Raw genomic sequence first — 13,661 nt, 5'->3', positions numbered from 1 at the left:
CAATTTTGGTCTCCTAATTTGAGGAAGGACATTATTGCTATTGAGGGAGTGCAGCGTATGCTCACCAGGTTAATTCCTGGGATGACGGGACTGACGTATGATGAAAGAATTGGTCGATTGGGCTTATATACGCTTAAATTTAGAAGGATGAGAGGGAATCTTATAGAAGCACATAAAATTCTTAGAGGATTGGACAGGGTAGATGCAGGAAAAATGTTCCCGATGTTGGGGGAGTCCAGAACCAGGTGTCACAGTTTAAGAATAAGGGGCAAGTCATTTAGAACGGAGATGAGGAAAAACGTTTTCAGTCAGAGAGTTGTGAATCTGTGGAATTCTCTGCCTCAGAAGGCAGTGGAGGCCAATTCTCTGAATGCATTCGAGCTAGATAGAGCTCTTAAGGATAGCGGAGTCAGGGGGTATGGGGAGAAGGCAGGAACGGGGTACTGATTGAGAATGATCAGCCATGATCACATTGAATGGTGGTGCTGGCTCAAAGGGCCGAATGGCCTACTCCTGCACCTATTGTCTATTGTCTACGAATAAGGGGTAGTCCATTTAGGACTGAGATGAGGAAAAACTGTTTCACCCAGAGAGTTGTGAATCTGTGGAATTCTCTGCCAATTCACTGGATGTTTTCAAGAGAGAGTTAGATTTAGTTCTTAGGGCTAAGGGAATCAAGGGATATGGGTGAAAGCTGGAATGAGTACTGATTTTGGATGATCAGCCATGATCATATTGAATGGTGGTGATGGCTCGAAGGTCCAAATGGCCTACTCCTGCACGTATTTTCTATGTTTCTATGATTTACAAAAAGTGCCCCCCCCCCCCCCCCACACTCCTATCAGTCTGTAGAGAGGTCCTGACCCAAAATATTGTCTATCCATTCTCTGCACATAAGCTGCCTGACTCACTGAATTCCCCAGGCATATTTTGTTTTGTTCAAGATTACAGCATCTAGTTCCTTGTATCTCTACTTTAGTCCCAGATTGGGTAATGTACTCGACTGATTCACCAGAGGAAGTACCAAACATATAATTCTGGATTCCAAACTAAATTCTTCAATAGGTAGGTTAGCACCTGTTTCGCCTTTGGCCTTGATAGCAGAGGCTTCATGACCAGTGATTTGTCCTTATTTGCAGTTTGAGTGTTGTTACTTGTCAATCTCTTACTGGTTTTCACCATGCTATCTAGAATGTTGCTACTGCGAGTTTGAGCTCCAGGTAATCCAAGGGATATATCACCAGATGTTACCTTGTGAAGGGGAATACAGAGGTTTGGGTTTAAATAAACAGTCAAAATAAAGCATTTGATAGATATGACTGTTTAGATGTAAATCAAAAAGATAATGCAATTGTTACATCAGATGTTACCATAGTAGATGTCAGCAGCAAAAAACTTGGCCACTCGTTTAAAACATCTAATTCTCTGTATATTTTTATGTTAACAATCTTGCATAAACGTTCTTAAATAAACAGCATTTTAAACAGTTGTACACATAATTTCAGCCTAATAAATTTGTAATTGGCTTAGTGTACATTTTCTATATTAGCACAGGTTGACGTGACATCAAACGGTAAAGAGGTACAGTAATCAAGATGAATAAGATCTAAGGGCAAGGGAAGAAATACAACTGGTAATAATCGTAAAAGTGAGGAGATTCTGAGAGGAGAGGTGGTGGTTTAAAAATAGGGGAGATGGAGGTAGCCAACAGGAAGAATGGAAATGAGAGCAAGACAGATAAATAGTGACTGGAGAAAGAAAAATATATTGGAGGCTAGTGATGTGTGGGGAAAAGGTAAAGGTGAAATGGAAATGAGTCAAAAAGGAATAGAAGAAGAGTGAAAAGGGCGTAAATTCAAATGTGGCAAGGAGGTAATGAATACTGAGGTGACATAATTAAATCACTCATTGATCACTTTGCACAATTGTGTGGATCAGAATGGTTAAGATGGTGCAGCAGCTTGTACTGCAAGCCATTATGTAATAGTCTCATCAGAAGATTGTACTTCTGCATGACAGGTAGATTTTGTATGTGGAAATCCGCCTTACACAAAATGTACAACTTTCATTTCCTGGGAGGTAAAATTGTGGCATGTCATTAAAAAAAAATGAATGTACAGAACCAAATGACAAACTATTTATCTGTCATATCACAAAATGCTGGAGTAACTCAGCAGGTCGCAGCATCTCAGGAGAGAAGGAATGGGTGACATTTCGGGTCGAGACCCTTCATCAGACTGAACCTCTGTCTCACCTGGAAAGACTGTTTGGGTCCTTGGATGGAGGTGAGGGGGGAGGTAAAGGGACAGGTGTTGCATCTCCTGTGGTTGCAGGGGAAAGTGCCCGGGGATGGGGTGGTTTGGGTAGGAAGGGACGAGTGGACCAGGGAGTTACGGAGGGAACGTCTCTGCGGAACGCAGAAAGGGGAGGGGATGGGAAGATGTGGCCAGTAGTGGGGTCCCGTTGGTGGCGACGGAAATGTTGAAGGATGATTTGTTGGATATGCTGGCTGATGGGGTGGAAGGTGAGAACGAGGGGGATTATGTCCTTGTTACGATTTATGTGTTGTTTTCCATCTACATTCAAATGCTGAAAGTGAAAGGATGCTGAATAACCACAAAATCTTGGGGTTATGTACAACAATCTCTTACCTTAAAGGGATTGCCATGTGCAAGAATATTGCTCGAAAGAGCTACTGTTAACAAAAGGGATATCAAGTTAATATAATAAAAACTTATGGTTTTCCAGTTTTGCTCATGAAGAAAATATTGCTCCACAGTAGATTAAAATTTGTATCACTTTGTCCATGATGTGATCCTCCAATTACAGACACCATTTAAAAGGAAATAACCCAGAATCAAAAGTACAGGTTGAACACTGATTTTCCGACACCCTCGGTTCCAAGGCCTTTCAGGATTATCAGTTTTTCAGTATCAACAGAGATCATGAAATAATGAAATGACTATACACCCCTGGCTTACTAATGATATCCCTCCCATGTCTCCAAAGCACCATGGAGTGCCAGAAACTTAAAAAAACAAATGTAAAATGTGAACTGAATGTGAATGGCATGACCTGCCGACCCATCCCCAGCTCTCACCGTCTCCCCGGCCTTTTAGAGCCCCGGCTTCCAACTCCATTTCCGACTTGCAAGAACCTCTCACCGGCTGCTGCTTCTTGCTGTTGGTGGCTGCTTTATCCGCTACCCACTCGACCACCTTGCTTCCCATTGCTCTGTCCAGACGGCCTCTTCTCCTGCCCCCTGCCACCACCGCCTCCTCCTACCCCAGAGATGCCAACATACTTAACCTTGGAAGCGACAGCAGGCGAGAGAGGAGCCTCACAGTGACCTCAAGTGAAACGACACAAAGTACTGGGGTAACTCAGTCGACTGAATCAGTCTGAGAAAAGGTCCCGATGTCACCTATCCATGTTCTCCAGAGATCCTAACACGCTGAATTACTCCAGCACTTTATGTCATTTTGTCTATTAACTATCATCTGCAGTCATCGGCAATAACGGACACCACTATGGCTCGGTTACAGTCAACCTTCGTTATAACGGACCATAGTAGAGGGAGTATAAGAAAATAACTGCAGATGCTGATACAAATCGATTTATTCACAAAATGCTGGAGTAACTCAGCAGGTCAGGCAGCATCTCAGGAGAGAAGGAATGGGTGACGTTTCAGGTCGAGACCCAACTTTCTCCAACTTTAGATAGTCCCTTTGTCCCTCCCTTCCCCTCCCTCTTCCTAGATCTCCCTCTATCTTCCTGTCTCCACCTATATCCTTCCTTTGTCCCGCCCCCCTGACATCAGTCTGAAGAAGGGTCTCGACCCGAAACGTCACCCATTCCTTCTCTCCCGAGATGCTGCCTGACCTGCTGAGTTACTCCAGCATTTTGTGAATAGTAGAGGGAGTTGTGGCCGTTATTGCCAGCTGAGTCACTCCAGCACTTTGTGTCGTTTCCAGGGGAGAAGTAGGCGGCAGCGGTGGCTGTGAGGGAGTGGGTGGGGGAGGAGAAGAGGCTGACAGGACAGAGCGACAGGCGAAGTAGGCAGCGGTTGTCGAACGGGTAGCGGATAAAGTCAGCACCGACTGCAATAAACAGCAGCAGGTGAGAGGGGCTCGCCGGTGCACTTTTGCAAGTCGGGAATGGGGTTAGAAGCCGGGGCACTAAGCAGTCGGGGAAACGGTGGGAGCCGGGAAAAGATTGGCAGGTTATTCCATTCACCATTAAGTTCACAATGCCATCTCATAATTTTGTCCAGATTATAGATGGGGGAATCATCAGTTGCCGGAAAATCAGTGTTCAACCTGTACTCATTATATTTGTGATGTATGTCCCAATTAGGGGACTCGCGCTATCATTCTAAGCCGATATGAACGAGTGTGTCCAATCTTATGTGGCCTCCCATTTCAGAATAGCAAGGGTAGGAGGGGCTTCACATGGCCCTTTGGCCTCAGTTGATGCACCACTAAGTCTTTGCCCTGGCAGATTTTGATAACGTTTTGCTTTTGAAGAGTTATTAAATTGTCTCAGAATCATAAAGTTATACAGCACAGAAAAAGACCCTAGGAAAAAAAACTGCAGATGGGATAGAGTGGGAAAGTAGGGACTATCTGAAGTTCAGATAGTTCCTGCTTTCCCTCTCTATCCCTCCCCCGTTCACCCACTAGTCTTCCTGTCTCCAACTACATCCTATCTTTGTCCTGTCCCCTCCGACATCAGTCTGAAGAAGGGTCTCGACCCTGGAATTCTGCCTCAGAAGGCAGTGGAGGCCAATTCTCTGAATGCATTCAAGAGAGAGCTAGATAGAGCTCTTAAGGATAGCGGAGTCAGGGAGTATGGGGAGAAGGCAGGAACGGGGTACTGATTGAGAATGATCAGCCATGATCACATTGAATGGCGGTGCTGGCTCGAAGGGCCGAATGGCCTCCTCCTGCACCTATTGTCTATTGACCTGAAACGTCACCCATTCCTTCTCTCCAGAGATGCTGCCTGACCCGCGGAGTTACTCCAGCATTGTGTGTCTGCAGAAAAAGACCCTTTGGCTCACCTCATGCATGTCGACTAAGATGGCCGACTGGCCTACATTTGGTGCACATCACGATCTTGTATATCTCAATAGGGTCATCCCTCAGCTTCCTACGTTCCACAAAGAAAAAAGTCGCAGCCTATCCAACTTTTCCCTAGAAGAGAACATCCTCATGAATCTCTTCTGCACCCATTCCAACTTAAACGACATCCTTCCTCTCGCTGGGCAACCAGAATAGACACTGTACTCCAATTGTGGTCTCACCAATGACTTGTACAGCCAAACCCGATGTCCCAACTTTTGTACTCAATATCCTTCCAACGAAAGGTAAGCATGCCAAATGTCTCCTTCACCGCACTGTCTACCTGTCTCACCACTTTCAAAATGTCAAATATTTATAAACTATTCAAATACATTTAAGATTTTTTTAAAGATTGTAAAATGAAAATACATTAAGGTCCTATCATATAATCAAAAACATAAGTACATTTATAACAACAGTGCAATTACTCAAGCACTTGCTTTTCTCAACCTGTCCCATTCAAATGAATAGAGCTGCAACCGGCAGGCCAGACTTCCTTGTCATAAAAGGGCAGGTGCAAAGTGACTCACAGCACCAGAGAACCTGGTTCAATCCTGACCTAGTTTGGTGCCTCTGTGGAATTTGCACATTCTCTGATGACTGGGTTTGCCCCAGGTGCTCTTTCTTCACCCCGCCTCTCAAAGACACCTGGTTTGATAGGTTAATTGCCCTGTAGGTAGATGAGTCTCGGGTAAATTGTTGAGATCATGGAGAGAATTAAAAAGGGATTAATATTGGGCTAGTGTAAAAGGGTAGTTGGGGGGCGGCATGGACTTAGTGGGCCAGAAGGACTGTTCTCATGCTGTATCACCTTATGAGTCTAAAGTACACCCAGCTCCTCACTTCAGCTCATTACCTCTACATGTTTGAATTAATGGCAAGTTCAGCACAGAGCAGATGGTTAAGTGCGCCAACACCTAAAGTCAATTACATTTCAAGCTTCCAAGTACAGAAGTCTGAGATACTGAATATCTCATAAGGAATAGACAATAGTCCTGCTGGTATGCAAGATCAGCTCCCTAATAGTCAGTTGAAGAAACAAATTGCAATGTTGCATGTTAAACTGCTAGTTGTATTTACTCTTCTCACTGAAAATCTGCATGGAAAGTTACTGCATTTCTTAAACTACATTAAATTATTGAAACAAAAAATTCCATACTGGAACAGTCTTTAGTTACTTTAATGGCAAATTTCCTTGTTATGTTATATGAATATCATTTTGCCTTACCTACCTGATTTTGGAGTCATTTTTTCTGTTGAATGAAGATCTTTACTAAATGGATTTAATCCTGCAGTTCAGAATTCCACAAATTAGTTGTATTCAATAAATACTCAAATGTTATTTCACATAAATACTAAATCATCCAAGTCCCAAAATGCCCGCACAAATAAGATTTTGGGAAAGTAAAGGAAAGCTTGTGTCAGTCCATTTGTACAGTACTTTCCATTATTTGTTTTTAATATACTTCTGCATAAAGTGGAAGTGGACAATCGCAGAAAGAGGAGTCTAATTCTGTTTGTTCAACATTCTCACAGGAATACTCACAAAAGAGCAGCCAATATAATTTATTCTTAATGCAGACCTACAATTGATTAGATTTAGAATTAAACTGGGCAAACTGTTTTTCAAATTTAAAATGAGAATATTTGGCTTGTCGTACTTCTCTTTGCATGAAATCTTTCCTCAGGATCAATTCCATTGTTACTATCTTCTGCATCGTTCTGTACATCTTCTTCAATTCCTCCACCTGTACCTTCCACACAGCTTTGAGCTGGACGTTGCAAATTTGGCAAATTCCATCCAGTAACTGATTTACTGTAACTACATAAAGAAGACGGTGTCAACAATGGGCAGATTTTAATCCTCTCTATATTTCTTACCTTAAAGACGATTACTTTCGAAGGCAGAACAATTCAGTGCCAATGTCAACAAAATGTAGTGACTGGGCGCTACCTTACTTATTTCATTGTGTTTAATTGAAATCAATTGCTCACAAGAATATAATGGGCATCTGTACGCAATGTAATTTACTGTGTTTCAAAATGTTAAAATTGCAACATTTTTCTTCCAAGATGGTAATAATATTGAAGTTTTTTTAACTGGAATCAGCTTGGGCTTCACAAATAAACCAAATTCCAGCCATATTGACTTCCCTCGAGTATAGGTTCTACATGTTGGTAGCTGCTCTAAAGATACATACATTACATACAAGCTAAACTCTTAAAAGAGTAGAACTACTAGACAAAATAAGGTAATCCAAACAAAAGTCAGGATTTTCAATTCTTGGTGTGCAGCACGAAATGAAGCGCTACTGTGGAAATTGCTACGTATTTGAAATATCGACCAAATTGGCAAAATTTGCTGTCAAATGTTGTGCAAAGATATTTCAAAGTCCCAGTGGTAATATATTTTCCAGACCCAGTCAGAATAAATGAAATTACAACCAAAGTATTTGGTAACTTTGGTTTGGTTACTCAAGTCACATTCTATCCTGAAATATACTTTCTAGCTTTATGTGGAATGGTGTATCTTACCCTTGTAATAACAACTTTAACATTGCAAAGAAGTTGTTGTTGAGTATAACATTTAAATAAGCAAGATATGTGAAAATAAGTGAATGTCCTATGCCTCATAAGAGTAGCCTCACACTGCCAGAGACCCAGGTTCGAAATTGACCTCAAGTGCTGTGTGTGTGGAGTTTGCACATTTTCCCTGTGACCGTGTGGGTTTCTTCCTGTGCTCCGATTTCCTCCCACATCCCAAAGTTATGTGTGTTTGTAGGTTAATTGGCCCTAGTGTGTAGGGAGTGGATGCAAAAATAGGATAACAGAACTAGTGTGGATAGGTGATTGATGGTCAGTGTGGACTCAGTGGGTTGAAGCGCCTGTTTCCCTGCTATATCTTTCAATCAATCAATCTTCTCCGACAGACCATGATTTTGTGGGAATACAGCACAATAACAAGTTAATAGAAATCTTAATACCCAGTATTTAGTTCTGTATCTTCCTCTTGTACGGCCAATGATGCAGCTTTCTCCTGCGCCAGCTCACTAAGGCGCTGAGCAAGGGTCAGACGCTTTGAACGTGAAGCATACTTGATAGCCAGATCCAAGACATTCTGGGTCATAAATTCCGAAAGCTCTTCACATCGGAATTCACGATCTACCTTGCAAGATAACTAAACAGGCAGAATTAGTTTTTTTAAACCTTCTTGTCAGAATACCTCATTTTACAAATCATTTAACATTAAAATTCTAAAATGAAAATTGGAATATCAAACAGTGTCTTCTCAGAGTATAGATATCACCTTTGTCCTGGTATTGATATATTAGTGTTCAAGATTTAAAAAAATATTTTTACAAATCCACTAAGAACTGCCAAAGCATGTAGAGTTGAAACTTCTGCCTCTGAGCTTTTCAACATTATTTAAACAAACCGTCAAAAAATAAAATGAATTGGGGCCAGGTTTATGAATAGCACCGAATCACAAATGACATCATGTTCAGCATAGACATTGTGGTCCAAAGGGCCTGTTCCTGTGCTGTAATTTTCTATGTTTTATGTTAATATTTTACATTCTACTTTACAAAATCTGCACCATAGCCAGATCGATCGAATTTCCAATTGTTACTGGTTAAATCAAGAGCTCAAGTTTACTTAGTTTAGAGATAAAGCATGGAAACAGGCTGTTCGACTGACTGAGTCCACGCCGACCTTCAATCACTCGTTCATACTAGTTCTATGTTATCCAGTTTTCTCATCCACTCTCTACACACTAGTGAAATTTACAGTGGCCAATTAACCTACAACCCACACATCTTTGGGATGCAAGAGGAAACCGTTGCACACAGAGGAAACCCACACGGTCACAGGGAGAATGTATAAATTTCACATGGACAGTACCCAAAGTCACGATCGAACTCGACTCTCTGGCGCTGTGAGGCAGTTAATAATCAGCCCCAAACATTATAAATAAAATTATCCAGCAGGGCGTGTTACACACATGCACATTAAATACAGGTTTCCACCCATAATTCGTCACTCAAAGATCTGTTGCTGCTGGATATTGGAAGTGTTCCATTTTCACCAAGAAGAATTACATAATGCACATATTTGCAGAAACAGCTGCAGGAGATTATACAGTTTTCACTCACAGCAAACATTTTCATCAGCAGTTCCTGTTGTTCCTTCAGTACTTTATTTTCTGCAGCTTGGTTAAACTCATAGTTATTTGCTGCCAAATAGTCAAAATGGTTGTGAAATAGAACAGATCGCCAGTATTGCTCCTGAAAAGATAAGAGTAATTAAAATTGTCCATTACAGGCTACTAACAAAATTTAAATACAGGCATTTGATGTACAAAACATTTGCAGTTTGTGCTAATTAGAATCCAAAAAGCAAAAATGTCCCAAGGGCTTATATGAAATCCATCTATACTGATTATTTTCAAGAGTAACCTCTTTTAAGAGATCCAAATCCCACAGAAGCATTAGTTGCTAGAAATTGCATTAGTACCATCTGGCATTGTCCATCACATCAGTTACACAGGCAATAATTTTATATTTAGCAGAAGATTTATTCACTTCCTGGTGATGTACAAGTCTGTCAGCAGCAGTAACTTTCACCCTTCTCAGATAATAAACTAGCAGAGTGGACCACCCACTTATTATAGAATATTATCTCATTTTAATTTGTTGATTTCTTGGATCAGAAATGACGTCACCAAAATAATCGCCCAATTCTCAATCTTCCAAGAATCTCAAAATGTATCAGTGTATTCAAAACATTGTAAGCAACTTACTGGAATTATTGATCCTAACTGGATTTTCCAGGTTAAAACGTTCTTCAGACACTTGACGTGATCGCATTGATTCAGAACTGGCTTACTTGTAGAAGACAGAAGGTAGTGGTGGATGGATAATATTCAGGCTAGAGATCTGTGACCAGTGTTCCACAGGGATTGTGCAGGGACCTCTGCTATTTGTGATCGATATAAATGATTTACATGTAAAGATAGCCAGGTTGGTAAGTAAGTTTGCAAATGACAAAGATTGCTGATGTTGCACACTGTGAAGAAGGCCTTCAAAGTATGCAGTGGGATATAGATCAGCTAGTATGGGCAGAGAAATGGCAGATGGAGTTTAATTCGATCAAGTGTGCACTTTGGGAGATTGAACGCAAGGGGAAGGTATAGGGTTGATGACATGACCCCTAGCTGCATTGATGTAAAGAGGGATCTTGGGCTCCAAGCCCATAACCTCATGAAAGTGGCATCAAAGTAGATAGCGTGGTAAAGACGACATGTATAGATGGCATGCTTGCCTTCATTGGGTCAGGGCATTGAGTAAAAGAGTCCAGAAGTCATACATGCAGTTCTGCTTGCCCCAATACAGGAAGGACCTAGAGGCTGTCGAAAGGGTGCAGATGAGGTTTCCCAGAATAATGCCCAGGATTAGAGGGTATTAGCTACAGGAAGAATTCTGACAGACTTGGATGGTTGTCAGGAATGCTGGAGGTTGTGGGGAGATCTGATAGGTGTATAAAATTATGAGAGGCATAATAGGGTAGGCAGTCAAAATCTTTTTCCCGACATGGAAAAATCAACTAGAGGGTACAGCTTTAAAGTGAGGGGCTAAGCTTAAAGGAGATGTGCAGGGCACGTTTTTGTTTCAGAGGGTGGCAAGTGTCTGGAACACACTGCCGAGGGGTGGAGGCAGATACGATCGAGACATTCAAGAGACTTTTGGATAGGTACATGGATATGCAAGGAATTAATAGATATGGATTATGTGTAAACAGATAAGAATGATCATGGGCATCATGTTCGGCACAGACATTGTGCACCGACATTGTGTTCCTGTGCCATGCTGTTCTATGTTCAGATATTATACTTAGAAAAAAGTCACCAAATAATGAACGCCACTGAACTTATTTCAAACGTTGGTTATTGTAGAACATATGTGAATGGTCTATATGACTCTAGTTCTACAAATTGTTCTAAGTACATCCATATTAAGATGTACAAATGTATCTAGCAAATTTAAGAATGCAAATTCAGCAAACTAATTAATACAAAGATAAAGTTTCAAATAGTTCCTGATTTTAAAAGTAACAACCAATCTAAACTAATTCTCTTAAACAACACTTCATCTGAAGCCTCCTACATGGCAATTCAAGCGCTCACCAAGATACTTCTTTAATGTTGTTCTACCACCTTCTCGTATAGGTCATTCTAAAATCACAACCGCTTAAGTAAAAACATTCTTGCTCTAGTTTAACCCTCTATGGTTAGGTGAAAAACCTCATTATCCACTCCATCTGTATTTCTCATAATTCTGTATACCTCTAAGTAGTACTCTCTTAGCCTCCATTACTCCAAAGCTAACAAGCCCATCCCATCCACTCTCTCCTCACAACTGAAATATTCTATATGCAGTAAACATTCTGGCAAGTCTCTTATGCACCCTCTTTAGTGCAATCACTCTTCCTATAGTGTGGCAAACAAAAATGCACACAATATTGTAGCTGTGGCTTAAAGCAATGTTTTATATAGTTATACCATACCTTCCCTGCTCTTATATTCTCTGCTCCAGGTTCATAAACACCAGTATTCAGTCTGCTTTTTTCATCCTCATCCATCTATGCTGCCACCTTTAGGAATTTGTGGACTTATACACCGATGTTCTTCAATGCACCCTACCACCCTACCACTCATAATACATCCCATGCACCATCGGAATTCCCCAATCACTAAACCAATAATTTTCATGTCACCAGCAAACTTAACAATTATATCTCCTGCATTCATATCCATGCAGTTAACAATAGCTGGGGTCCCAGCACAGATGGAGACGGAGCGCTGCTTCAGTGCGTCCTCAGCACGTACTTCTGCAGTCTGCAGTGGGCCAGTCGGCAACATTCCCCGATGGACATCTCGCTCTGCTCACAGGATCCATGGAGTAATTCCGGCGGTGCAGGAAGGATCTGACTGGGAGGGCTCCCCTCACCGCCAGCCAAGCCAGGTCTTGGTGCTTGTTGGTGAGTTCTGGCGATGAGGCATTTCGCCAGACAAGCTGGGCAGTCTGCTCTGGGAACCACGCCACAGGATCCATGGAGTAATTTCCCTGCAGTGCCTGCAGGACTTTCCGTGCTTATCACTGCCCGATGGACTTGTGATCAAAGGTATTGGTCCAGACGAAGCTTTCAACGAACGACAGATGGTGGGGCAATCTCCAGCTGACTGGCATCTGCGCCAGGCCCATCCTTCGCAACACCGTGGACAGGTAGAACCTCAGCAGGTAGTGACACTTGGTGCCCACGTGCCTTGGCTCTACGCTCTGCCTGATGCAGCCACACACGAAGGTGGCCATCAGGATGAGGGCGACGCTGGGCACGCTTTTACCCCCGTTGTCTGCCGACTTGTGCATTGTGGCCCCTCGCACCCGGTCCATCCTCGACCCCCAGATGAAGCGGAAGATGGCTCGGGTGATCCCTGTAGTGTAGGAGGGAGGGACGGGCCAAACTTGCACCAAGTACAGCAGCCCCGAGAGTGCCTCACACCTGATGACCAGTTTCTTCCCCACCTTGGCTATCCGCTCCAGCCAATTCCTGTCACACGCCTCAGCCCCCCCCCCGATCCAGATCCAATACAAAAGAACATGCCATTGGCACATACCTCCATTTGTCCCTTTTCCGAGCTCATCTGACAATAAGGAAGTTTCAGTGGCAGGACTGTCACAGTAGGACGAGGCAGTGTTGGTGGAAACTTGGCTCCTTTGCATGGAATGCATCTATTGATAATAATATGTTTAGTTTCAAGGATGTACTTTTTAAAAAGTACTGCAAAAAGGCCTGTCTTCCTTATCAATAAAGAAAAAATTGCCATTAAGAAATGCAGGATCATAACCATTCGGATCTTCACCAGCAAGATCGAACCGTATTTTACACTCACATCAATAGCAACCAAGTCAAAGGCAAAAGTGTACTCAAGTTATAATGGGTATGTTTGACCATGTTTTCAAAACAAGAAATATTTTTGTTTGAACGGTCAAGTTATTTAAATAATTTTCTTATTGAACACAGTCAAATTTGCAGGAAAAATGAATTGCAATTCAGGACCAACTCACTAAAATGTCCATCGGTCTCAATAATATGTTGGGGTCCACAAAATGCACACAGCTTGACCAAAATGATTAATTCAATGCAGTAGTACAAATGTAATGCAAGTATTCATATTTCTAATTGTGGGCTAAACCAGTTTGAATAGTTCCATGTCAGGGCAACGTATAAACAAACACTTTAAGTTGCTGGGATTTTAAATGAGCCGTGATTTATTATTTGTTTATTATTGTCATGCCTATCACGATACAGCAAAAAGCTTTTGGCATGTTACCAAATTAAATCAGATCATGGTACAATCAGACCAGCTCCTCATCCACACTGAATTCATTAAGCAGCATTGCCAGTCTTTCCTGTCACATGATCCAACTTCTAAATTCCCTTCAATCAGTCCAATTGGTAATGGTTTACCTTTGTCAC

The 13,661-nt window shown here is 41.9% G+C and overlaps 2 protein-coding genes across 3 annotated transcripts in view; both read right to left on the bottom strand.

Annotated features, from left to right (window-relative positions):
* gmfb (glia maturation factor, beta) overlaps positions 1-13,661 on the bottom strand; it is a 449,169-nt gene that overhangs the window by 229,373 nt on the left and 206,135 nt on the right. The gene's annotated exons all lie outside the window — the stretch shown is intronic.
* Positions 1-13,661, bottom strand: part of wdhd1 (WD repeat and HMG-box DNA binding protein 1) — a 57,248-nt gene that overhangs the window by 5,361 nt on the left and 38,226 nt on the right. For both annotated transcript variants that reach the window (XM_078407181.1, XM_078407180.1), the window contains exons 17-23: positions 12,799-12,913; positions 9,278-9,409; positions 8,108-8,301; positions 6,785-6,945; positions 6,356-6,412; positions 2,652-2,695; positions 1,078-1,251 (exon numbers count right to left, since the gene is read on the bottom strand). In XM_078407181.1, coding sequence (XP_078263307.1) covers positions 1,078-1,251; positions 2,652-2,695; positions 6,356-6,412; positions 6,785-6,945; positions 8,108-8,301; positions 9,278-9,409; positions 12,799-12,913 — 877 coding nt within the window. The remainder of the gene's footprint in view (positions 1-1,077; positions 1,252-2,651; positions 2,696-6,355; positions 6,413-6,784; positions 6,946-8,107; positions 8,302-9,277; positions 9,410-12,798; positions 12,914-13,661) is intronic.

This window comes from Rhinoraja longicauda, chromosome 10 (assembly GCF_053455715.1).
Source record: "Rhinoraja longicauda isolate Sanriku21f chromosome 10, sRhiLon1.1, whole genome shotgun sequence".
NCBI lineage: Eukaryota > Metazoa > Chordata > Chondrichthyes > Rajiformes > Arhynchobatidae > Rhinoraja > Rhinoraja longicauda.
The sequence above is the reverse complement of the archived record's forward strand: the minus strand, read 5'-3'. Positions and strand labels throughout refer to the sequence as shown.